Source organism: Anabas testudineus, chromosome 7 (assembly GCF_900324465.2).
Source record: "Anabas testudineus chromosome 7, fAnaTes1.2, whole genome shotgun sequence".
Classification (NCBI taxonomy): domain Eukaryota; kingdom Metazoa; phylum Chordata; class Actinopteri; order Anabantiformes; family Anabantidae; genus Anabas; species Anabas testudineus.
In genome coordinates, this window is record NC_046616.1 from 24,410,340 (window position 1) to 24,437,993 (window position 27,654).

Below are 27,654 nucleotides of genomic sequence, written 5' to 3' on the forward strand. Positions count from 1 at the left end.
AACTAGCTGAAGCTCTGAGGTTACAGCAACTAAGAAAGTGTTTTGGGCCAGAGGACAGTCAGTTAGTTGTTGATGATAAGGCTGGAGACAGACTCTGTTAGAGCATGTTTAGACTGGCTTGGGACTAATTTCCTGACTGCCGTGGAGTCAGTTCTGAGGACAATGAAGATAAAGTGTGAGGGTCTGTCTGGACACTAAACACCTGATGGAAGGAAGGATGTTTAAATGGTGCTGCTTTACAGTGCTGCTCGTAAAGGTTATATACATGACAAGATGTTTAAATGCAGTTTTCTAAGTGAAAGAACTGTTACAGACACAGGTAATGGTACACCACATGTGAGAGCTTGTCCGATCATGCTGATGATGATAAATTACATGTTTTGAGGAGATGTGAGTATCACTCACTCGTCACAAAGCTAAGGTGTGTGGCTGTAGGTTGTTAAAGGTTTTACACCTGGAAAATAGAGGGAAAATGGCTTGTTTACCTTCAAGTTCCCTCAGTGTGTAGCTTTTCCCTCACAGCAGTTCCAGCCAGTGCAAAATGGTTAAAGCAGCTATTTATATTTAATCTGTTCAAAGAGTTTTTAAAGTTTAACAAAAATCACTTACTTATTTTTATTAAGTTGACACAGTCATGTTTTTTACCATAAAGTCACGATATATCCCTGCTCCTGGCAGTTATGGACATGCTTGCAGATAGCAGTGTCTTCTTCACTAATACTGAAAGTTCAGCAGCAGAAAACTCTTTAATTTGCACTCAATTATTTTTCTGACATGCACATACCTCAAAACAACTTATCATCAAGTCTTATTAAGCAGAGTGAATACCATGACCCCCTTGGCCTTTGCAGCAAGCCTGGTATGCATCCACATTAGTAGTTTCACTTGTACCCAAAACAGTACAGCATCAACACCTTCAGTGATTCATGCTCCCTAGTTGATGCACCTTTATTGAGATGTCTTGAGAATACGCCAATGGTTCAATATTTGAGTTAGTGCTTAACTAATTATTATTTAAACACAATTGAGCCTTTCACCTCTCTGAAATCTGCCTCAGGGTTTAAACATACCACTGTGTGGCATTCCTCGTGGTCAAGGCTTTCCTTACTCTTAACTAGTATTCTTCTGTGCAATCTTTAATGTCACAGTGGATGGTAAAAAGGCTTACCAGTTCAATCTCATTTACCTGTGGACGTATTTACAATGGCACAGACAAACATATGTACAGGTTGAATCAAATGTTTCTCTCATATAAATCAATTTATCAGTTTTTTTATTCATGCAAAGAAAAGACAGGACTGAACTTGATCAAACAGGTCTGTGTAGGAGTTAGTTGATGTTTTCACAGGTCTCTAAATTGAGAATGAGAAAGTATCAATACATTTTCTAATTTCTTTCACATCCTTCTTCTCACACAGCATTTTCTTTGCTTACACCACAAGAAAGATTTTAATGACAGGTGTGTTCCACACACACATAAACTGGAGTTGAAAAAACACCACAGATTAGACTTTACATTTTAATTTTATTCACATTAATTGGCATATTTGAGTACAAATGTCTGGCAGGAAGTACAGTTTGTATTTGTTTTTACTTTCAGTTGTATGGTGCTGTAACAAATTATGTTAACATATACTACACAATGGCCTGCAGCTATACCACACACACACACACACACACACACACTCTCTCTCTCTCTCACTCTCAGCTGAAACACTCCATGCTGGCCTTGGCTCTCTCCATCTCATGTAGGAAGTTGTAAAATTGGGGAAGCGTCAACTCTGAATGAGATGAGGGAAGAAAACAGGAAACAGTTTCCAGATAAAACACACTGAGATGAAACTGGGCACAGGAAAATAAATAGAAATTGAGGTATTACTGCATGGCTTCTTCTGGACCAGACTCCCTAATCTTTAGAGATAATATAACTCATGATGTGGTGTACAGAGACATTTCAATTAAATTCAGTTTATTTCCATAGCACCAAATTATAACAAAAGTCATCTCTAGGCACTTTACAGGGTAAGGGTTAGGACCTTACAAAATATAACTCTATCCAGTATTATACAGAAAACCAAACAATCCCCCTTAAGCAGCAATAGTCAACAGTGAAGACAAAAAACTTCCTTTAACGAAAGCAACCTCTAGCAGAACCAGGCTCAGGGCCTCTACAGGTTTGGAAGAAGGAGAGAGAACAGAATACCAGGCAACGAAAAAAGGAGAAGAACAACAATCAGCAACAACACTGAGCAGGTTTGTACGGCCAGCAACTGCAACTAAGGTACAGAGGTACAGAAGGTGCTCCTGTCCTATGTCTAATGTTGTTAAATGTATCTAGATGTAAATACTAGGAAATAAAAACAGACATTTTTTAACTTTTGCCTCATATTTATCTTTAGATCAGTGTACAACAAACTGAAATAAATTGGCTGCGCTGTTTCAATACTTTTAAAGGGGACTGTAAATGAATTGCATATGGTTAGGGGCAATGAAGCCCACTCACACAATACACACTTGAATACAAAAATGAGGAGGCAAATGTTAAGTAATCTTTCAGAATGTTCATTAAACAGAGGTAGGAGCAGCCAAGGAACCTCCAGGTAATCTACAGTCTTTCATCACAGATTTTCTCTACATGTCTGCTGATTAGAAATAAAATAGAATTAAGCAACTCAGCAGCATTTACACTTAATGGAAAAAAAGCACAGCACGCTGTACATCTCAGTTTTATAAATCTGTTTCTGACAAGGACCTATAGATCTGATTTACTGTGCTGGAAGGCAGCTTTATTTTGTTATTTATTTTTTCAGTTATTTAATCCTGCTGATGATCCCAAATTTAGTGAGGTTCTTGACAAATACAAAAAACAAAAACAAATCAGTGACCGTAATGAAAATATCTGTGTTTGGATCAGTAACGGCACATATTCACTCACCCATGTAGATGTTTTCTGTGGAATTCCCCTTTCTGACCACCAGTTTCAACTGCAAGAGGACAAAGTTTGTGTTCAACAAAGCTGAACAAAGGGATGTGTAACCGTGTGTGTATGTGATGCGTGTGTCGTCAGTGGGAGCAGTCGACATACCTGTAGAAAGATATTACCAACTTTATAAATCTCACTGGTGCCGACAGTCACTGTGAAAATAAAACACATCATGTTACTTAGATTCATACTAACTATCTGTGATTGCACAAGTATTCACTCCCTTTAAAGTAAACTCTCGTCATCACTGGTGCTGCCAGTTGATTTAAGAAGTCACACAACTGGTTAAACCGAGATTACCTGAGTGGGGTTACTACACTATTAAGAAAACAGAAACCTCCAAGCAAGACTGTTTAAAAATCAGGATGGATACTAGAAAGTTTCCAAGTCACTGAATCTCCTCTGGAGTCCAGTTAAATCAATCATTAAGAAATGATGGGAATATGGCACATGTGGAAATCTGAAATCCTAAAGCAGACGATCTTAAAAACATATGACTGTGCAAGAAGAGAATTAGTGGCAGCAAGACACATGTGACTACTCTGCAGTAGTTTTAAGCTTCTGCTGAGGTGTGACAGTGAACATAGATGATCCTCAGATGATAGACCTTTTTTTATTTTGGCACTTTCTCTTATCACCAAAATGCCAGCTCCCTGACAACATTACATTTATTCATTAGGCAAATGCATTTGCCCACAGCGACATACAAATAAGTCCCAGTCAAAGTCAAAATAAATTAAGGAGGAGATCTCTCGTTGTCTAGTAAGCACAGTGCCATAAAATGTGCTGTGCACATTCCTTACAGTCAGTCAGTCGGTGAGACAGAACACTGGCGAAACTACTTAATTCAGACGTGTGGAGAAGATGCAATGTCCCATTATTGTTAAGTGCTGAACTAAATACTGTGTATGTTTGTAACAAGATGATACAGCTGTACGCCATCTGAACTACTCTTTCAAAACAGCAACAACATACAAATACAAATTCCCAAAAATACCAAAACACTGCTGGTTTGATGATCTCGACCGGATTTTTTCGTGCTTGTTGCTGTGAAAACATTGCTCCAATCCAGTATTGAAATTTTGATGAACATAAAAAAGAATAGGTTTTTAACATAAATAATAAAGTTACAGTAAATTCCAATACATAATGGTGGTTTTCACCATTAATCTCTACATTTACTTTACAGATTTTAGTTTTTATTGCACTTTAGAAAAAGTCCCCACTTTATGAAAATGGGCTTTGTATTTGAACACCAGATGAGGGAGACAAGGAGACTAGTCGTGTCTCAACAGATGTGTGACTAGATACAGCTGAACCACTGGCAACATGCAGAGAGACAGACTCTTTGTCTGGCTGGTGGTTTTGCATATCAACAACAAAGGTAAGTAGAGTACAGTGGAGAGCAGCGTGGAGCACAAACTGAAGCCCAGTACGTTAATATGAAGATCAGGTCAACAATAGCCTAACATGATGCTAATCACTCTGCTACCCGATGTATTAGCATTACTATCACATGCACTTATTTAGAAGTCATTAGATAGTATGAATAAACAACGAGGCCTAATAGAGAGCCAACAGTGGTACATGTGACATGTTTAAATGAGACTAAGCTATGGCAATCACTATGTTCTTCAGACACTGGGTTCATGAATATGCATTGTAATGTAAGAGAGGGGAGAGAACTGCAGCCCTCATCTGCAGAACGTTTCGAAAGCTAAAACTGATAGAATGTCTCCAGTTTATCTTACCTCCAAACTTCCACTCCATGTCAACCAGCTGATTGACCATCAGCGTCTGTCCAACAGCAAGTCTAGACAGTGCTGCATAGTGCTCCCCCCACTGCAAAGCACAGTGATCACAGGCTATTAAAACTGTGACTAACATCCTCTATCAAACTATTTTGCCTTTTAGAAAAACCCATGGATATCAGGAACTATTTTACCTGCTGTGAAAAAAGAGCCGACTTGTCCTCGTATAGTCCTGAGGAAACAACAGATAAAGCAGCTTGATTTCATGTATGTCAGTTTTACCATAATGACTAGTAACGCCGTGGGAATCCATCCTTCGTAAGACTCTTCCCAGTGACAGGCTGTCATGAGAACAATATCCTCTACTCATTCTTTTATTTTATCCTGCAGCTATGCTCAGCTCCTGTTTTAAATGGCCCTGTTAATCGACTGGGTGATGTGGTTTCAGATGTGTACCTAATGTCACCAGGTCTTCTCTGATCTGCTCAGTCGTCAGGTTTTTCTTCAGGGCTCCTGAGGAGAGAACATGGGAATCACTGGCACTGAAACGGAAACTTTCCTGTAGCGTCTCTGCCACTTTATAGCTCAACTTTCACCAGTGTTGGGTTTTGAGTTTCATGGGAAAATGGAGAATTAGTGAGCATGAATGTTCAGATATAAATCTACATGGATGACTGCCTTCTACCTTAAAGAGTACGTGACAGAAAAGCATTATGTTGTAAACTTTGTGCAGACAGCAATCACTGTTCCCTGTATTACCTGAAATTGCATCTGTTTATTGTTGACAGCAGAAGTGTCCTGTTCTTTAAACCAAAACTGAGAAATGAGTAAACAGTGTTTACCTGGTTTGTTTCATCTGTACAAAAAGCAAAGGTCTTGGTTCTGCTACAGATTTATCAAATGAATTATAATGTGTTTGTTAAGTTTACTAGCCCGGAACCAACAGTTTGGTTCCGGGCTAGCTGCCCCAGCTTCTTTCCAGCAGGAGGCTACGCTAAGCTAACCAGCCACTGGTCGTAGCTTAACCTTGAGAGCAGTTTTAATCCTCTCATCTAATGCGTAGAAAAGTTTCTTCCACTAACACTTCCTGATGCATTTGAGCATGGGGCTGAAATTTCAAACTAAACTATTGCTCGCTCTCTCTAATACTTTCAAGTAGAATTAGTACCCTAATGCAAAACAGGGAAGGGAACATCAACAAACTTAAAGTATCACCACATAATTACAACAACATCTGAGAAGAATTGTTCAACACATGGATGTTGGTGTTTTTCTCCCACCTTGTGGCACCAGGAGGACACTCTTCATCAGGTTCCTGAGAGGGCCAGCACTCATGCCATGCTGCCCTGCAAACTCTGTCAGCTTCTGCATAAACCTCTCTGTCTACACACACACACACACACACACACACACACACACACACACAAATCCATGCATTAATTTGCACACACATACAAAAGAACAGGCAGTGTTTTGCCTCGGTTCAGTTATTAGGGCTAATCACTGGGACCAAACCCTCATTAACATCAAAATTGTATGTGTGTGTGTGTGTGTGTTTGTGTGTGTGTGTGTACATGCTCACCTCTTTGGGCTCAAGCAGGAACTGGAACAGAATCTCAATCAGACAAAGAAATTGCTGCACAAAATAAAAAATGAAAGTCTTGGTTAATGTAGGAAGGACAAATGTTGAGCTGCCTTTGGTTTGTTGGAGAAAACATGTCAGTGGACAGTGAGGAGTCATCTTAAAGAGTTACACTCAAGAAAAACCTTACAAATCAATAGTTTCTTTGACTGTATACATTCGGTTTAATGATATGCACACAGAGTAAATAGTTCACTTATTATACAAGTTACGATTAAAGCGTAATTACTAAGAAACAGTTCAGGAATCTGTAATCTAAGTCAAACTTCCAATACTATCCCTATGGTGAACAATGGTGGGGGCAATGTGATGCTATGGAGCAGCTTCTCAGCAGCAGAGACAGAGAGACTGATCAGAGTTGAGGGATGGAGGAATAAGCCAAATACAGAGAAGCCCCTGATAAAATCCTGCTTCAGAGTGAAGGAGACCTGAGACCTGAGAAATGGTTCATCTTTCAGTACAACAATGGCCTACAGCACTAGAACAGCTCCAGGACTGTCCTCGAGTAAAGCCTCACTCACCTTACTCAAGGAGATTCAGGGCTACAATTCCCGCCAAAGTGGTTTCTAGCAAGTATGAAATTAGGGATCTGAACATTTACATAACTTATTGAAAAATGCTGTAATAGAATTTTTATGAGAACATATAATATTAAAAGTAAGTTGGATGCATGCAGACTGTAATATTATGTTTGGTGATTTAGGATAATGATGGCAGTATTGGAAGAATTATTGCGATCATTTATGTAAGGGAATGCAGTAATACAGTGTAGAAATATTAATGCATGAGTCCAAGTGAGTGTTTGTATGTCCTACATTCAGACTTAGTAAGAGTACTAAGCTATTCTCATTGATTTGCTCATTTCAAATCAAGTAGTATATTACTGTGTTTAATTTTGCAGAATGTAAAGATGGAGCATTTTCTAACAGCCATGATGTTTGATGATCGGATGTTCTGAATCTAATAAATCTAACATGTATCTGCTGGGTAGCTTGTGAATTTCACACTGAGGATCAATAAAGTCTGATGATTATATTGTCGTTCTATTCTAAAAGGTAGTTATCAAGTAAATGTAGTGAAGTAAAAGTACTATAGTTGTCCTTAAACGTAGTGAAGTGGAACTGTTCAAGCAACAGAACCTGAGATTAGTATTGAACTACACGTACATATGTGAGTTATAAGCTTGCCACCACACAGTCAGCTGCTGCTGTCACGTGACTAAAATGAAATAACAGGAAGTGTGGGCAGCTCTGAAGAACGAGCTCATCCCGCTCATTCAGGGAAAAAAAAGAAAAACGTCGCCTGTAAAGCTTCACTGGCTGTGGCTGATGTTTCCAAAAATGCTCGATCAGACTTCAACCTCAGCCGAGCTCAGCTCCATCAGACGCCCTGCACTGACGAACCCAGGAGTAGCACTAGATCGAACTTTATTTACCTGCTCGTTTAATTTGTTGAGGTTCTGAAAGTCTGTGCTGACAGAGTCCGGTAAAACATCTTTAGTAAAGTGGAGCTGCATGTTGTTTGTAGCTGCGCTGGTTTGTTGAAGAACCGTCAGAGCTGCAGCCGTTTCGGAGTACTTCCGGATTCTGCGGCGCGCATGCGCATAGGCTGATTTAGGAGTAGTTACAGCATCAGAATGTGATTCAGACCTGAAATTAAAACTTCTCGAAACTACTTCAGTTTTAGGTTCATGAGACGCAACATGTTACCCGAAATGAGTGGTCAGTGCACAGGAAGAAAAACAAAACAAAGTGCTTATTGTAAAACTTATAGGTGGATTTCTAACCTTTCTTTCAGTTAATGTACTTAAATTTACCTTAGAGATTGTTCTACTTTAAGTATTTAAATTTTCTGCGACTTTTACAAAAAATGCATGTGTAAAAAAATACTAAGTTCTATATATAAAAACAAAGAATCACAACATTTTTTTTTTTGCCAGAACCAGTCCTCGCTGCCTGGTCTTTGTCAGGACATGTTCTCTGTCTCGTCTTTGTCAGGACCTGTTCTCTGTCTGGCCTTTGTAAGAACCTGGACTCTTTGTGTGGTCAGTGGAAGAACCTGTGCTCTCTGACAAGTATTTGTCAAAACCTGTTCTTTGTGTCTGTACCTTTATCAAAACAAGGGCTTGATCTTTCTAATATAAAGCTCAAAACTCTTTTTTCCTGTGTAACTTCTTCTCTTTTTCTTCGGATGTAAACATTGTACTTTTAATTCCACAACATCTATTTAATGGCTGTTTCTTTTTCCAAACTTTACACATATTAATATGTATGATCAGCCTATGTAAAATATGATAAATTATAACAACAATAAAATTATTTCCTACATGTAAACATGTGAAACTGTAAGAAGCTGATGTACAACAACCTGATAATAACATATTTAATAAGATCTTTACATGAAATGAGAAATTCAGTGTATAGACACTATTAGAAATAACTTTCAGGACTGAAACAACAGTTTTAATGGGATATCCACATAGATTTGTCATCAGCAAACTTAGTCCAAAGACAGTCTGTGTTTACTAATGCAAGTAAACACAGAGAAGTCTGATCATTAGAAAACAGCATTCATTAATTATGTTACAGCTGAAAACCTGGGTTCACATGGAAAACAAGAACATTTCCAGGTGAGAGAGTGAATCTATACGAAGACATGGTAATAATTCGTTAGCTACATAACTGAAATCAAAAATCTGTAATAAGTGTACCAGTTCCTGCTCATATTGAGTGTTTCTAACCTGAGGGAACAAAAATGGGAGTTGACTTTCTCACCTGAGAAAGCTTCCTCCGCTCAGAGCGACCAATCTCCGCTCCCCTCCCACCACAGGTCGACTGTACATGGGCCGAGCCTCAGTGACGTGCGCTCAGAGAGCGGTACAGTGGGACACACGCAGACAGGGCGCAGGGGGAGACTGGTGCGCACACGAGGAGAGAGACAGACAGACAGACAGACAGACAGACAGAGAGACGGGTTGAGTTGCACGGCGGGGATCTACGACAGCATGTTTCCACAGAGTGAACAACTCCTGCGAGAGGACTAGACCCGCTGCTGATCCGTGCTCAAGTTCCTGCTTCAAAAAGTCCGTCTGAACACGTTTTCCACGCATTCCTGCATCAACAGGAGCTCTTCCTCCACACAGTGCTGCCGTGGAGCGGTGCAACAAGCCTGGATGGTTATGTAAGTTTCCACCGGGAGGGCGGCTCTGGGGGGGTTATTGCAGGCACTGAACCGAGCAGCTAATGAGAGTCCTTTACAGTTTTACGCACAGGTCGTTTGGAGCCTTGTTTGCGCTCTGTGCGGGTTTTTCCTTTAACTTCATGGCGCGCTTTTGCCACGTGCACGCTAAACCCGGCGGTGTCCAGTTGTTGAGGACACTGAGACATTCATTGGTGGCAGGGGAATACTAAGTCCTGTTATAACCAGAAAGAACCAAGAGTGCTTCAATGTGGAGCGTTTGTGTTGAGTTGATAGTAACTTGAGAACTTCTTACATCTGGGATCTTTAAGTTAGTGCACACCGGAGACTCGGTTGATGATCTTCTCCGCTGTGGAGTAAGTGTGAGAGGTGAGTTTCTTGTTTCCTGGTTTTCAACGGGCTGTGGATGAGTGGGTGTGTGTGTGTGCGTGTGTGTGTGTGCGTGTGTGTGGGGATGTACCTACCGGCAGAACTTCCTCCTAGGCTAATTTTCTGCTCGTTGGTGTGACAGTAGGAATAAAGCGAAGGGGAGTTCGTTTTTACACAGTATATTAATTTCACCCAGGTGGCCCGAGCATCACCCCCAACAGAGACAGGACAACTTTCTATGCTCCACAAACACTTCAAATGGTCCATATTATATCAGAGTCCACAAGTTGCTCTAGTAACCCATGTCAGAGTATACAATTTATTCTGTGCACAACTTTAGTGGAGAATTTGGAAAGTGTGTACAGTAGGTGTTTGAGCAGGTGCTGGTGGTGCATCGGTGGAGCTTGTGCAGTTATACTTCTCTTTGGAGTGACGTGGTGTTTCTTGAAGATACTTTTCCTGCAGTGTTGATTTCTTGGTTTGGGATTTTTGTGATGAAGTTTTTTCGCTCAGAGTAGACTTATCATCATGGCATAGATGTATGTAAGAACAGTAGCAAAAGTTTGAGCAAAAGATTAGTCACACCAGAGTAGCCTACTGACTTAGTGCTTACGTAATGTAGAGTTACAACAGGCAGAGAATAACATGTACAGTACTTCACAACATGGTGCATTTACAGCCTAACTGATTTGAACAGATTTGGTAATGGTAATATACTACTTATGTCCCAATTCTAATCTTCATCATCTTCATCTAACTGACTGGGCTGTGCTGGGTGGTGCACAATTGAAAATTCCATTTTAGACAGAAGTGATTTGTGTCTTGTTTAGAGCAAAGTGAAGGTTCAGTGGAGTTAAGCAAAAGGATTAAGAAACATTATTTCAAAGCTTCAAAGCTCCCCAGAGGCTGTGATTCACTAAAAACCAAGATGTCAACAGAGTGATTCACAATTATTCTGTAGCACGTTTTAACATGTCTTACACATTTAGAGCTGGACACTGTCCACACTGTGGTCTTCTAATTTTTCCTTTGTCATGACAATTTTGGAAGTCATATGGCATCTGCTCAGCTAGCAGCACAACTGCCTCCACACATTTTCACCCTCATACATAATCTGTTATTCATTGTCAAACAGCAGGAGAAAACAGACTGGAAATTTAGGCAAAACACAATTATGATTTTTTTAAAAATAGATAAATTAGGATACAAAGATTGATTTCTTCATTCTGCCTATCATTCAGACAAACAACAATGAAGGAGAGAGCCACGGCTTGTGCACAGCTTTTGCCGTATGCATAATATTGGCCAGAGTACTCTTACTACAACATAGAGGATCAAACACGTGTTTCAAGAGATTTTTTTATGTTTTTGATGTTCAGGACAATTTCAAGCTTCAACCTCATGCAATTCAGACCTCGGCTGTGTTGAAAGTGATACGTAAATATAACTAGGTCCATCTTTAGCTGCTTTTAGAGATACACAGTAATCATGAACTTCTCTAGGCATTACCTAAAGGACCTACATGTGAGAATGCAAATGTCTATTGGCCTGGACGTTAAACAGAGCCTTGTGAGCCAATGTGTGAATGCAGAAGGTTATAGCCTACATACCACATTGTTTCTATTCACATGACCAATTCTACTTGGATGATGTTCTCTAAAAATAAGACCTGATTCTTCATTGTCAAGAGTGCATATGTGAAAGAAGCTTAATATTGTTATAGACTTGCTAACTTGGATGTTACCAGTATGCACAATTGAACATTAAGGTAAGATCCAGACAAAAGTAGATCTCAATTAGTTTTTGAGTACGACTAGGTAAAAGCAGCTTCACTCTGTTTGGTTCTGACTCCAGGTTCTACCATCTGAGTGCTTTTTAAAGTTCTCAGAGGTCAATTGTTGGCAATAAAAGTGTGAATGAGTTTCTCTAGATCATTGACATTCGTCTGGACATGAGACTTTTTATTTGAGTTAATAAAAAGCTTATTGTGTTATGACCTTGATGTGGCTGCTGATGCTCTTATATTAGTCAATCAAAACACCAAGGTTTCTAACCCTTTTCTTTGTTAGCTCTTGACTCAAGCTGGCCCTGATGCATCAAAGCAGGCCCTAATTATGGGTTTTCATCGTTTATACTTATATGATTGGGATGATGTTTTCATGATGCAGTGCCCTTTTTATGCCAGATGTAGTGATCTGTGTTCTTTGTAAAACAGTTCAAAACATTTTGACAAAGCCGCTGTGGAGTGTCAATGTGCTCTTTGGCAAACTTCAGGAGTGCAACAATGTTCATTATAGTCATTGACACCCTTGCTTGTTCAATGTTTTACGTACTGTAGACGCATATACATGGATGTTAGCCAGTTCCAATGATGCCTTCAAATCTTGTTGTCTCATCATTGAGAAGTGTTCATTGTGCTCTTAAAGTTGTTTTGACTGACTGCCCACTTCTTGGTAGAGTAGCCACAGTCCCAAAGTGTTTCCATTTGTAGATTATTTACCTAACTGTAGACTAGTGAATTTCAATTCACAGAAATCACTTTGTAACCCTTTCCAGCTTTATGTAGATCAACAATTCTAGATCATAGTGCCTCTGAAGGGTATTTTTGGTGAGGCATGGCTTACGTAAGCGTATTATTCTTGTGTGGTGCAAACTGAAAAAGTTTAAGTGGTTTTTGTCAGTCAAAGTAGCTCTAGTCCACACATTAAAATTAATTGTCTTCCAGGTAAGCTAATGCCTGACTCCAATTAGCTTTTTGGAGGTCATTATAAGTTTTTATGGTTGTTCTCAATAAAGTCATAAAAGATCAGAATATTTTTGTGTTATTATTTGTGACACATTAGTTTTGTTAAGACTCTTGTCTTAGATGAAGGTCAGATCAGCTTTTATGATAAATGAATGCAGAAAACTATACAATTCCAAAGGGTTCACATACTTGGTCTTGCCATTGTATATTATAAATGATGAATGAGAGAGCCATCCAGTTCAGTTTAGTCTTTAAGGCAACAAAGTAGACAGTGCAGAAATTGCAGGGCTCGATCTGAACTGGAAGGGGCCATAAAGTACACGACAGACAAGGAATGCAGCCCCCAGCAAGAGACCCCAAGGAGCTTACCCCCCTTAAAACACACACACACACACACCTTTTGCAGAATGAACAATCCCCTCTGGCAATGCGTTCCGTAATCTCTCGCCACCAGACACGACTTTGATGTGCAGCCCCCAACCACTGCCACTATGCACCCCCGCACTCCTGTCCCCTTTCCCGGGGCCCCTCACTCTCTGCTCCTCATCCTTCCTCATTTTGTCTAATTCACGCTTGTTTCCCCTTCGCTCTGTTTCTGAAAGCTAAACCATGTTTCTGCAAAGATGCACAGCCAAGATGGAAATCCACAAAATGATCATTCATTCATTCATTCATTGTCATACAAGAGCTGCTGGGTTGAGCAAGAGGAGATAACATATAACCAGAGATGTATTTTCAACACAGTTATTGTGATGAGCTATTGTCAGTGTTACAAGAGGTTAAGATGGTATGAGCAAGAACTTGATGGTGATATTTATTATTTTTTATTTAATACAATTTATTATTCTGTTTTATAGAGTGTGAGAGTGGTATAACATGCACCAATATGCAATTCTGGGCCAGTGCCATTTTTGTCGAGCTATAAGCTCAGATGGCTGTTTATTATTGTGTAACAACTGCATTTCAGATTGACAAGCCATTCAGTCTGCTGACGAGCCATTGGATGCTTAATTACCCATGTCACCACGTGGGCTGAAGTAAAGCTTTTAACAGAAGTAGACAGCAGTTACATGTTTTGGTCTAATTCTGTCCGTAGGGGACAGGACAAAGGCGTGGGGAGAAAGGGGAGGTGCCATCATCCTGTCTGAATGTTGAACTCTTTCCCCTCTCCATGGCCTCGTGAACGTAGAACCCCTCACAGATGAATGGCAAAGATAGTTTGTATCAGACGTAGGGCACTGGCCTCTGCACACTTTGACATACACCTAACAACCTTTCACACAAAGACTTTCTCCAACCTGCCACTCATTGTCTATGAGTATCTGTGGAATTATGCTACTAATGTTGTAAATCTATTTATAGCCACATTGTGGGAACTCACCTTCCTCAGTGCTCCCACTACATAAAAAATATGGTTAAGACTTGACTACATAAACTGTACATCTGTACAGACTAGAAGGGTTTTTCTCCCTCTGCGACAGAGTTCTTTCAAAAAAGCCATATTTGCTGAAAAAATAGTAGTCTGCTCACTAAACAATGAGTGGAGAATAAACAGTATTCTTTTTTGTTTTCAGAGAAACATGAGGCTTCAGCACACTGAGTCATACAAGTCAAATTGGAATTGTCATCTCGGAAGTTGTGTGAAGTTTTATTTGCAATGGTTTGTCTTTGCAATGCAATAGTCCCACTGTATCATGGCATGTTCTGGGGAAACACAAATAGGGAATTTTGTACTAAGAAGACTATAACAATGGATGATACCAACTTGAGGTCAAATTTACCTTTGGCTCAAATGTAGACTGAGGTAGTTTTGGCTTCAAAGGGCAATTCAGGTTAGGCTTAGACTTAGGGACTAGAAAAATTACTTACCACCAGTCCACCATACAACCTTTAACTATCAAGAGGTTTCTTCTAAATGATACGTAATTATATGTGGCAGTGTGTTGACGTCTGAGGCTGCAAAAAATGTTTATTGTATAATGGATCACACTTCATCATAAAAAAATTACAAAAGGTAAAAGGTTTTTAAGGCATCTTTTTACAAACTTTAAATATCTTGTTTTGTCAGACCAACAGTCTGAATAGCAAACAGAAAAGTAGCAAATCTTTACGTTTCATATGGTGCAACCAGTAAATGATGGTTAACCGATCATCAAACGTGTTGCCAAAACATTTCTCAGTCAATTCTTCAATTAATTATTTGCCATTATTTGTCCTACCCCCGAAATACCAGAGATGTTAGAACCTGCACTGCTTTGTCTGATGACCGGCACCGGTCCATGGGTCAATTGATACCAAGCCACACAGAAAGAATACATAACTTACATTATTTCCATTTTAATTATCATCTGATTCTGAACAATGTTTTATTTTGGAAAATTACCAGATTCTCTCCTCCACATCTGTCTATGACTCACTCTTGATGCATGTCAAGATGTTTACCTCGGTCACATGTCTTACCTACATCCACTACCTTCTTAAAGGGGCTGCTCCAGCCGGTAACACATAATACATTACCTCTAAATTAAAACCCCCAAGCTAGCAAAATGAACACAAAACATCTTTAGAAAGTGTCTTTGCGCTGGGTAAAGGAGCCAGTGAGGAGACAGATGAAGAGCCTACGAAAAGAAAGCTGCAATTAACAGACAGTACCAAGAGTCCTACTGGATATATGGATTTATTGCGACAGGTTGTTCCCACGCAACAAGCCCGCTCTGCATAATATGCGGTGACCGGCTCTCTAATGAGGCAATAAAGCCTTCAAAATTGCTTCGTTCCACTTAATTTTGATTGTCAAAAATCTAATTTCGATTGGAAACCCCTATATATTTAGAGAATACCAGTTTTTGCCGGTAGTATCCTTTTATTTTGTTGTATTTATCCGCCACACCTTAAAGGCCGGTCCGTGAAAATATCATCTGACAAAAAGGTTGGGGACCACTGCTTTAAGGTGTTTATAATAGTTTGTTCATGTAATTTAAATGCATGCAGTAAGAATGAACGTTACAATAGGATTAAATACATTGCCTGTCTAAAGAAAAAGTCACCATTCATTCATTTCATTTTCCAGATTGCCTCGCTGGCAGCGGCTGGTGATGCAGTGGCAAAAATAAATTAGAATTGTGTAGACAATAAATGCCATTCATTTCATTGACTTTAACTAAGCAAATAGGTTAGAGCCTCCCACTGGATAATTACTGCATGAATCATTATTTCTCAGCTGGCAACAAGTTATTTAACTAATGCAGCGAGTAGCTTCTCATTCTCACAACTTTGCACAGCAGTCTAACTCTCCCATCATCAATACAATACAAGATTTTGACAAAAAATTCTGGATGGGACTAAATGTTGTAACATTGCAGAAACTTATCGCAATAATGCCTCTGCAAACGCGTGCTGTAATCAAAGCTAATGGCGGTCCAACAAAATGTAAGTGTGTGACTTTTTCTTGACTTGTATGAGTCAATGATACAAAAATGTGTTAGATTCAATTCATAAAAAGTATGTGTGTTTGTATTTTTCCTGCAAAATCACTTTCCTTTTCACCTTTCTGTCTTTTAACAATTGGATTTTTCAGTGTTATCAGCCAGAGTAATGGGAGTAAAACTTGACCTGGCAGTCGTTTGCTTCATGTCTGCAGGTCTCTCTGCACAGGCTTGTTTGACAAAGCTATTGACCAAATTTAACCCTAAACACACACACACAACCGCACACACACACAGAAAGCAGAAGAAGTAACACATACATAATGCATGTACAAATGCAATACACATTCACTTATTTAGTTTTGAGCACACACACACCCTTACAGGCGTGTGCATCTGTTTACCTCAGGTTTGTATGGGCATGTCAAATCTGCTCCTACCCACTCCTGGAGAACAGGAGAAGCCAGTGTTGCTCACTCCTGTCCCGACTTTTCTCTTTTTTTCTCTGTCTAATTTCCTCCATTGCTTCTTCTTTTTCTTTGTTTCTGAGCAGCAGTTTTATTCTACTTTAAATCTGAGGAAGAGGACACATTGTTGTTTGGTTGGTTTGCACTGTCTAAATGCGTGTACGACAAGAGAAAGGCTTGAAGTGAGTGCTGAACATATTAACATAGATTTCGGGAAGTCTAACTTAAACAGCGCGTAGAAGCTACTTTGCAGCTCCAATTTGCAAATGATTCAGATGTAGTGATTTTATTGAGTTGTAACATTTGTGACGATGATGAGTGTTTCAGAACAGTTTCTGATAATTCATTAGAAGCTGTGCTTTCTCTCCTTTATGCTCCAGTGACCTTAAGCAATGCCTAATAGATACTGTGCTTTCCCTGCTGGTGTCAGTGGCTGTTTCTGCTCCTTGCCAACTCAGTGTTGCACACTTAAACATGCTGGTATGAAAGAATGCTGTGAGTGTTCTATATGGCAACGATCGTCTTCCATTCCCTGTTCTGGGAAAATGACACACAGTTTATATTAAATAGTCTGAATGTGGAGACTTTATGAAGAGTAGTTTCTAAGGATACTCGCTTCATATTAATCTACTTTACATTTAAAAGGCAGTGACTAGTCCAGTCTATTTGAATGATACTGTGTTTGAAATTTCCATACAATCGTAGGGGTAACTACAGGATAACTACACCCTAAATGATAATCTTTTGTACTGCAAACATGATTACATCTTAGTCTGGCATATCATCAGGCCACAATGATGCACAACGCTACATATGTATGGTCTGGTAGGTGACAGTCAATTATTGAAACTGCTCGAACACTGCTCTTGTTGATGATTGTCTTATTGATCTGAGGGCGGCCTAGTATACCGCCTTAATTCCCCATCTCCTTATTTTGCAACTGAACTATTTGCAATTTTGGTTTTCTGAATAAATTGGTCATGAAATAAATACAGTATATATATATATATATATATATATATATATATATATATATATATATATATATATATATATATATATATAAAATAAAACACAATATTTCAAAGTTATTAAAACCCAGTCAACACATGCTCTTTTTAATGTCTTTATTAAAGACACACTGAATATGTTTTGACACACCACCAGAGCGTTTTGCTTTGTTGGCCTTCTTCTACTACAACATCCTTCTCAGCGCTGCTGTAGACTGGTCCACAGCGCCCACTACAGTGTCAGAGAGTAACAACAACAAAAAGTAACAAAAGTGGGGATCTTCGATCAAATATATGTGAACAAATATGCACAAAGCATGTTCCCTCCCTAGGGATGACACAGACCTTACTGCAGGGTGTCAGGGTTGCAGTGACATGCTCTCCTCCATGATAGCAGTATAGCCACAGTCGTTAGGGAAGCTAATTACAAGCAAGATTATTTGAAAATGATTAGTGTTTCAAGTCCTTCAGATGTATCTGTTAAAATAAAGAGAACTTACAAAGCTTTCTACCATTCTCTGACATGTATCTGTCTCCCCATATCACATTTTTAAAATCCTTCAGTTGGAACAGACCAGGTAGAAACTGAGTGTGTAGATACCCTTTAAAAATTCGAGGATGGAAAAAGTGTCCAGCATAGAGCCCGCTCTTCAGCTGAGTTAACTCTGGTACAAAATGTGTTTCCTCTTAGAGGCTTTTACACTCATTCTTTAATTAAAGCAGAAATTCACTAGTCAGATCATCAAAGTTGATGGATAATCCATATTTTGTGCTTAATGAGTAACAATGATTTACTAGATAAACTGTTCACAATATACTGTATGTACATATGTGATATTATCCAAACAGTGCAACAGTGACATGACTTTGTATTTTTCTTGCTTGTGTGTCATCCAGGTTTCAAAAGGAGTCAGGACAGCCACTGGACCAGTCAACTGTGACCACCATGCCTTCCAACAAATACTCAGTTACTATCATGGATGTGGGCAACAACATAACTGCCACTGTAAGTCACACACATACATCAGGACACATGTTCTCTTTTTCTTTGTGTTTCTTAAAGCCAAATCAATAAAACACAACACATGCACTCCCTCACTCACACACACACACACACACACACACACACACACACACATACAAAACCACTCCCCACACCTTTCTCTAAGCCAGCTGTAGTTTAAAAGAGTGTGTGTATAAGTGCCAAGGCAGATGCCCTAACAAGAGTGCCAGCATGTTATATGAGTCTAATTGAGAATGCATGTTTGCTTGTGAGGGTGCATGTATGAACAGCACAAACACACATGCACAAACAGCTGCATCCACGCACAAAGAGGAAACAGGGAATGGAGGATAGATTGAAGGATGAATGCAGCAAAAGAGAGAGAGAGGAAGAAAGTAGGGATAGAGGTAGTAAAGAGGCGAAGGGGAGGAACTGAGAAGGTTTTTAGGAAGGATGTAGGACATTACAGAATGCAGAACACTAGCGTCTTTATATGCTCGGAAAATGGATTCACTTCTAGCATTTAGAGGAGAAAAGGCATGCACGCACACACACAAACACACTCTGCAGACACTTTCACAATCTGTGCACATACTTAAACTCACTGTTTTACATCTACCCGGAAACACGTTCAGTCTTTCATAACTTGCATGCGTAGGTACACACACAGAGCTTTTCACGTGCCTTCATTCACTCACACACACACACACACACACACACACACACACACACACACACACACACGAGTCTAATCGTCCGTTACTACCACTTCCTCTTTTTAAGCAGGACAGTTCTCCACCATCTGCTTTTCTTCTCTTCCCGCCTTCTCTTTCTCTCAATTTGGCTTCATTTTCATCTCATCAGCACTTTCATTCCTCTTTTCTGTTTATTGTTTGCTTACCTTCATGTTTACTGCCACGTTATCGTGTGTGATAGAAATTATTACTATGCACACCATAATTCATCCACATTTGCAGTGCACAATCCATCCATAATTTTGCAGTGCTGTTAAGCCAAGAAGACAATGAAGGTCTTAATAGACTGTTCATCCATTTGTTTGCCACCTTGGTCAGTATGTTTTTAGCCTAGTTCATGCATCACCACCATCTCAAAATTTAACTAATAACAAGAGTGATTAGAGCTGAGTAGTGGCAGCTGGCGGTGGTGGAGTCCTAGGTGTCAACTCAAAGGCAAGGTACAGGGACTTAGGAATTTACTGGCTTACTACAGTGCAATCTGATCTTCACCAAAGGCACAAGTACAAGCAATCATGATCTTTCATGTCTTTATTGAGCACATCTATTAGACATACAGAATGATGGTGGAAACCTAAGTATGGTATTAAAACAGAACTGTTAATCGACATGAAATCCCATGTCATCCCAGTGATACAGTGGATGGAGTATCATGACTTCAAACAGTGGTTTAATAACTGGTTGAACATCCTTTCGGCAATAACCTCAAGCAGGTTCTTCCTGTACAATGTCCAGGAGGAACTTTAGACCATTCTCCTTCACAGAACTGTTTCAGGACAGATACATTCCTAGGATGTCAGGTGTGAATGGCTCCCTTGAAGTCATTTTTTAGCATCTCTTATAGGTTTAGGTCTGGGTTTTAACTGGATGAATTTTGTGTTTCTAAATGTATTCTATAGTAGATTTATTTTGATGTTCTTCTGATGATCAACTTGCAGACAGACACTCAGACATTATCCTGTAGGAAACCTTGATATACTTCATAGGGAATTCATATTCCCTTATATAATGGCAAGTTATCTAGAGGCACCAAAGCAGCACCAAATTATGTTCCACTGCACTTCATTGATGGATAAGTTAATGTTTTCATGGCAAGACACAGCAGCATAAGGGGCAGAATGTTGATGACATTGATTGAACAAAACAAACCCTAGGTCATATCAATAATATAGTAAGTAAAGTAAATATTATTGAAGTCATGTCCATATATCATAGAATATAGTCAGTAACGTAATTATTGTGACAGTCACATTTTGTCTCACCTTCCTCTATAAAATCAGCAGAGACATCGGCAGAAGGAATCTCTTCTTTCATTAGTTGATATGGTAAACAACTGTGACCCATACACAGACAAATGCACTGCCCGTACAAAAAAAAGTCACCACCTGGATTGAACTAAGCAAATAGGTGAGAATCTCCCACTGGACAATTACTGAATGGATGATTAGGTTTCAGCTGGCCACAAGTTATTTAACTGATGCAGTGAGTAGCTTCTCATTTCTTAAACAATCATGCCAGAAGACACCTCCTGTGGCCGTGGAAAAGATGTTAACTACAGAGTCCAGCCCTTGACAGCAGTCCAACTCTCCTCTCATCAATACAAGATCTTGGCAAAAAAACTCTTGATGGGAATAAATGTTGTGACATTGCAGAAGGCGATTGCCAAGGAGAATGTGTGCCGTAGTCAAAGCTAAAGTTGATCCAATGAAATATTAGAATGTGTGACCTTTTTTTGGGGGGGATAGACAGTGTAAGTTGTCATTAGCTGGTGTCTGAGGATGTGCTCTGTTTGTGTTATTTACATTCTTTGCCCCAACTGGACAGCTGGTCTACCCTAGTAGTAGTAGTGTATTGTACCCTAGGGATGTCACAAAACCCACACTTTGGTACGAATCAGAACCTAAAGTCTAAAAACCCTGCAGTACTTGTTTTCTGTCAGTAGTTGTCATAAAATGTAATTTCTCTGACAAGTTCAGCAAATTACCTTACAAACGGTAGGAGAAGAAGGAAGTTAACGCAACATGTTAACGCATGCAATAACACGTGGGATGATTCAGGTGCAGCAACAGGTTCCTCATACCTCTGCGACACAATCGAAAAGCTGTGGATGGAGATATTTTGCATTTGACTCGGGTAAGGAACTTATGGACTGAGTTACCAAAAGCTGTTGTGTTGTATAAAACAAAAGAAGGAAACACCTCAAACTTAGCTAATGCAGCACAAAATGCCAGAGTTTCAGTACATTTTATATTGACACGTTGTTAACATCGTGAAATGTTAGCACCAGTGTTTGTGAACTACAACACAGCTGCAGCTGTTGTAGCAACGCCCCACACACATAGACTAACGTGTGACAGTGAATAAATAACATGACAGTGTGCTGCTCCTAGTCTTACTATGTAACCACTGTTACCACTCAGCCATGAGCTGTGTTAGCACGGTGTGTGGGATTTTCTTTGACCTATACCTGATAACTGAAGCCTTGCACCAGAGCTATTTACCATTTGCATTGTATTTTTTTTAATTTATGGTTAGTTATGGTTTAGTTTATATTTAAGTCATTCTTGTTTTTCTGTCCTAGTATCATGGTGTGTTAAAGACAAAGATTTGGGAAATGAGGAATTTCACATGGGGTGTGAACCGATCTGTGCTATTACCTCTGGAATCACAATGAGCGTGATTGCCTCTCGCCTCACCCAGCTGTAGCTGAACGGTATCAGATAAAATGTCCATAAAGTTCTGCTCTGTTGGGGGCACACAGCTGCAAACCCAGCTCTTTTGCACAAAGGACTGCAGTTGTCGGCGGCCCAGCCTTTTAAATACATATGTTTAAAACCCCTTCATGATGCGGGAACAGACAGGCAGGAAAGAGCCAATTACACAAGAGTTCAAGACAGGTTCAAGAGAGGTCAAACTGCAGACCTCAATTCTAGTGACCTAAGTTCTGGGAGTCCACAAGACAAGGGAGGAGACTAGGATGCCAGACGCGAGGGGCATCATGTCCTTTGCTACCGCAGACAAGTGGTGCTTGATTTATGCAGTTCAGGTCAGGCTAAGAGGAGATGCTTTAAATATGAGCTAAGTGTGCTATTTCAAATTGCAAGTTGGTAGCTTAGTGAAAGTGACACCTTGAAATTGTGGTTTATAGTTTGTTTATTGTCTAACAATGGCTCTTTACTGCAAACAATTATTTCTGGGCCTTGAAAAGCATTCATTTGTTTTATTAGATCTTTATTTTACCAGATCTAAATTTTTTTTCAATCTCAGAAGTTAAATGGCTTGAAATAAATATAAAGCCATTAAAATAAATATCACACGCTGCCACTTTGTTGTTGTTGACAAAAATACAACATTGAGAGCCTTAAACGCCCTCAGGTGACAGTCTAGGAGTCCCGTTCACCTGTTTACTGTAGACTTATGCTCATAATCATTTAGGCCTCACTAAGATGTTTTGACAGCACAGTCAGAGCACCTCAGGGCGTACTGCTGCTCAGTGTGGCATGTGTGTGTGTGTGAGAGAGAGAGAGACAGGGAGGCTGGTTAATCGTGACAGTGCAGGGTTTTACACACTGCTATACCAGTCATATAGAATAAAGGATCCATAACCTGGATAGTCACAAGTTCCACACACTTGTGGTGGTTTTAATCTTTTACAGAACTTTCTAGTCGTTCGAGCAGCCATTGAAGTAGTAGTGTTAAAAGTAGTAGCATTCATACTGTTAAAGATTTAAAGTGGAGGTGGAGGGTGTTGGGGTGGGGAGGGGGGTCATTGGTCATTGGGCTCGTTCATGTCTGCCAGAAGCACAGGGCAGAAGCAGAGAGAGGAGAGATAGATATCCAGAAAAGCAGGTCAATGGAGGATAATGATGGTAATAATAGATAGATAGATAGATAGATAGATAGATAGATAGATAGATAGATAGATAGATACTTTATTGATCCCCAAGGGGAAATTTTGGTGTTGCAGCAGCCATTACACACAAAAACATTTGAACATTGAGTAACATGATCTACACAACACTACACGAGACACAGTACAAGAATAACACAGAGAATAGACAGTAAATAGCAGCTGAGATCAAATCCCATTTCACCTCTCATCTGAAAGCCTTAGTTAAACATTTCACACAACACGGCACAAAAATGTACCTGATGCTCCCATGCAGATGTACCAGCAGTATCTGACAACAGCTATAGAGAGGAGGAGGCAAATGCTAACTAGTCATATGGAGGAGGTTTGGGACCACACTGCAGATTTTGCAGATTGTATATGTTCATCTATTCTCAGATTTTTCAACTAGTTGTTCTGTTAACATTTACTCCCCGACAGTTTAGCAGCACACCCTCCATCTCTGCTCCTGTCTCTTTGTGTGCTTGCAGGAGTTTTTCCCTCCCTGCTTTTATAATAGAAGACCTGGTATGGCTTTGTTCGGACAAAGAAAAAGAGAGAAACGGGCAAGGGAGAGAGAGAGGGAGAGAGACAAGTAAGGACTTACAAGAAGTGAAAAAAGAAACGAGAAAATAGGAAAGGAGGGGGGTAATAGAAAGTGGATAAATGGTAGGAGGAAATCACTCGCAGAGAGAGAAATTAGTTATTTCAGAAGTTAGCATCACCTTGGTTCCGCTGACTGAAGTCCAATGGGATTTTTCCATTAGGTTTTGATTATTGCAGAAGAAAAGATCAGTGGCAAACAAATGTTATCTTATAAACTTTGTCTTTCTCTCTGTCCTACCAAGCTAATATTCTTATCAAGTCTAAATGGAATAGGCAGAAGTAAACAACTATTGTGAGGCTATAAACAAACTACACAGAATAAATTTAAATGTATAAGTTACAATGAAAATCTCTTGACCTGTGTTAACCACAGACCTTATTTTATACTGATTTTTGGCTTTTAGGACTAATATGGCACTGTTTCTCCCACTGGAACTGGGAAAAACAACGAGCTTGGTTCTGCCAAAAAATAACCAAAGCGATCTGCTAGCACTTCTGAAGCTGACTGATTCGCATTTTATATATTGTTTCTGTTCAGAAATCAGTTCAAAAATCCTATTCCTAATGTGCCAGACTAATTCTTGGCCAGGAGCATTTGCCAGGTAGTCAGCAGAGCTTTCAAACCACTGAAATTCCCAATTATATTGGGGAATATTCTATTCCACGATTTCCATCCATCCATTTTTTCTAAGCAGAGGTAATAACAGGAGTAATGCGAGAGTTCCTTAGAGGAGAAGGAGAAAGAAATGTATGTTGTATGTTTGTAAGCTAGATATTTCAGCAAAGCTCCATCAAGCTGATTCCACAAATTCTGAGTTGTGCCTCCGGTGCATGCATGTCATTTTGAGTCATTCATTGTTTAGGTATGCTTCTGCATTTATCATAATCATAAGAACATTTAGAAAACATAGAGTAAGAAAAATAAAAACAACTCTAACTATCCAGGTAAAATACAAATCCATAGATCAGTTTTAAGTTTCATATAGTAGCTGATTGAATGGCTTCCTCTGACTAAGGAAACTGAAGCTGTCTGCAGCTGAGCAGATCTGACCTCATGTCCATGAGATTTGTTTGCTTGTGAAAGAATGTTTTTGTGCAGTATGGAAATTTGTGAAAGTACATAAACATTTTACTCATTTCCTACGTGCCTTTAAGGACACTGTCTGGCCCTTGTTGCCCTGCAAAAGTGGACTGGTTGTGTGTCACTGTAGTGCAAAAATCAGCAGAAAAAAATCTCCAGCACAGTCAATATCAAAACTCAGCTAGCCAGCTGGCAGGTGTAAATATAATTTAAAACAGGAAGATGCTAAAATGAACCTGAGGGTCAGTCTGTCTCTCCTTGTGCCACATTTGATGTAATAGGACAGTGGTGTGGCTGTCAAAGCTACTACAGCTACAGCCGTGCTGCATTCCGATGTACACCAGCTTTGATTGCTCAGCAGCATCAGAGAGGTTGTTGGGGCAGAGCAGTGCACTACAGCTGGAACCGCCGCTTGAACAAAATCAATCTACAGCTATTATCATAATAGATTCATATTTTCAGTCATTTTTAAGCACAAAACTGTGTTTTGCTCCTTGGTTTAAGTTGTAAGTCAAATATTTGGGTATTGTTAAACAAAAGAACACATAAAATTAATATTTCCTAAAGGAAGATATCATCAATAGGGATGTTTCTGTGGTTTTGTGGACCAAAAATAAATCAGATTTATCAATAATGAAGACAATCACGACTTTCAGAAGAGTCAACTTTGTTACATTTTTCTACAAATGGCAAATAATCACACACTTTGTCACACACTGTGCAGCCCTAGTCCGTCTATTTGTGATTACTAGTTGTAATGCAGTTTAAACATCCGTGCTGGCTCGTACAACAGCTCTACCTGTCTGAAAAACTGCTTCCTGTCTCTTTCATCACGTGTTTCTAATGTTAACTAAAGTTTCAGTCTGCAGTTATTTTTCACCTCTGGTCACCTCCGCAAACCCTTTTCTGCTGAACATGGATTATTTATTTTAAAAAACACACTGAGCTGTTTATATATGTGCCAACACTTTACTTGATATTAGTATTTAGTAGTGGTGGAATGGTCCAACCCGTTAACTTTGTTAGTCACAGTTTCTGGTTCAGGGTTCAGTGTGTACGTGTTGTTTGGTTAATTTGAAATGGAGTGATGCATGCTCAGAAAAGAATTTAAAGGTGCTGGGAAAAGAATGCCTTGACTTGACTAACTCATGGTATGGATGAAGTCTAGCCATCAGTCTGGCAAGTGGAAAAGAAAAAGTTACAATTAGAAGGTCTACCAGCATCGTTTCATTCTGAATTATGGGAGCATTACACATTGTAAAATACGTGGGGAATATAAAAGGATAATACAAGACTTGCTTTAGTCCTTATTCACTGATGTTTGATGTTACAAAATATTATATATTAAAATATTAAAAATATTATATATATGTAGCAAAAAGCAGAGATCTCTCAAAAATAGTTCCATCTTCTATAATAACACATTTGAATAAGATATATCTAATGTAATAATCTATAGTAATCTGCATTTGAAATAAAAATCTGCCAGATACTAATGTAAATGCAAACAAAGAGGAGTAGCCTGTGAGTTCCACCACATGAAGTCCTGCATCGAGTCTGGCACCTGAAGATAGCCTGCAAAAAATGATATTGCAGGTACAGACACAGGTAAAAATGGACTGAATGCAGGCGGGGAACAGTGGAAATACAAAGAATGAACAAACATGAAAATAAAGTTAATCTGCATGAGTTTTAAAGTGATTGACTGTTAGTGTTACATAAGACGACATTAGGCTACGGGTGTGGGTTGGGTCGGGTCTGGATTTGATTAGAAATATGTATGGGTCTGTTCCTGTACTGAGCTTTGCTGTTGTGCAAAATCTGAGCGCTTACAATAAACTTGTCAGTTGCTTTTGTTGTCCTGCAAATTGCAGATATCCTTTGCCTTGTCAGTAACCCTTTCATTATAAAGGAAAGTTGTAATACTGCTACATCAATGATTTCAAGCTGAGTGAAGCATTTTCTATCTCTCTATTACTGATGTTGTCTATTGTTCAGCCAGTATGTCTTATTTTGTCAACTACAGTATTGAAAAGTCCTGTATTGGTGCTCTATTTGATGGTGCAGGATTTCTTAATAAGTACTTGCCAGATTAAATCTGGCCTCTAACAATTTTTGTGACTCCATTACCTTCCAACCAGAGCAGCTATGAAGTCAGATGTTCTACCCTTTTTCTCTCTCTTTGTGACAGGCAGCAGATCTTACTCTAAACCATCTTGCACACACATCCACACAAGTTCATCAAGTTCATTTATTATAGGGGAAAATTTGGCGTCTCACAACACACACACCACATGCATTCCCTGTTTTATGATGCTGAACAATCACAAACAGCCTTAGATAGGGGGAACTATGATTTGCCTTAAAAGTCAGCCCAGTCTTACAGTTTTGCATCTGTTTCACAGCTGCTCTGTCTAACTCCTCTGTCTCTTCTGTCTGTCTCTGTCTGATAGTGCCCTAATTTCAATGAAAGATTAGAGAATAAAGAAATGTTTAGAGAGATTTAACAGCTGGAGAATTTCCCTGTTTGGCCGTGAATACCAAATTGTTCCACATGAAACTAAATGCCAGATAATTACGTTAGATGTAAGAAGTTAAAAGAATCATGTAACATGCCTTAAAGAGAAGTTGACAGATCTACTGTGTCTAATAGCAAACATCAAGCAACTTTGTCTAGCTTGGTAAATAACAAACTGCGATGTGTAAATGAAAAATCTTAAAGCTGTTAG

General features: G+C 39.3%; 2 protein-coding genes across 3 annotated transcripts in view; one reads left to right on the top strand and one right to left on the bottom strand.

Moving 5' to 3' along the window:
• Positions 1-1,505: 1,505 nt before the first annotated feature.
• commd7 (COMM domain containing 7) lies at positions 1,506-7,982 on the bottom strand. Its single transcript, XM_026368740.1, has 9 exons — positions 7,812-7,982; positions 6,317-6,370; positions 6,015-6,117; positions 5,191-5,247; positions 4,929-4,966; positions 4,735-4,825; positions 3,086-3,135; positions 2,936-2,984; positions 1,506-1,781 (listed from the first exon to the last, which is right to left on the bottom strand). The coding sequence occupies exons 1-9, from the start codon at positions 7,890-7,892 to the stop codon at positions 1,705-1,707; spliced, it is 600 nt and encodes a 199-aa protein (XP_026224525.1). The 5' UTR covers positions 7,893-7,982; the 3' UTR covers positions 1,506-1,704.
• Positions 7,983-9,208: 1,226 nt separating this feature from the next.
• dnmt3bb.1 (DNA (cytosine-5-)-methyltransferase 3 beta, duplicate b.1) overlaps positions 9,209-27,654 on the top strand; it is a 40,200-nt gene continuing 21,754 nt past the window's right edge. The window contains exons 1-2 of one of the 2 annotated variants that reach the window (XM_026367931.1): positions 9,209-9,556; positions 18,489-18,597. In XM_026367931.1, coding sequence (XP_026223716.1) covers positions 9,549-9,556; positions 18,489-18,597 — 117 coding nt within the window. In that variant the 5' untranslated portion in view covers positions 9,209-9,548. The remainder of the gene's footprint in view (positions 9,557-18,488; positions 18,598-27,654) is intronic. The other variant, XM_026367930.1, reaches the window with a different exon arrangement.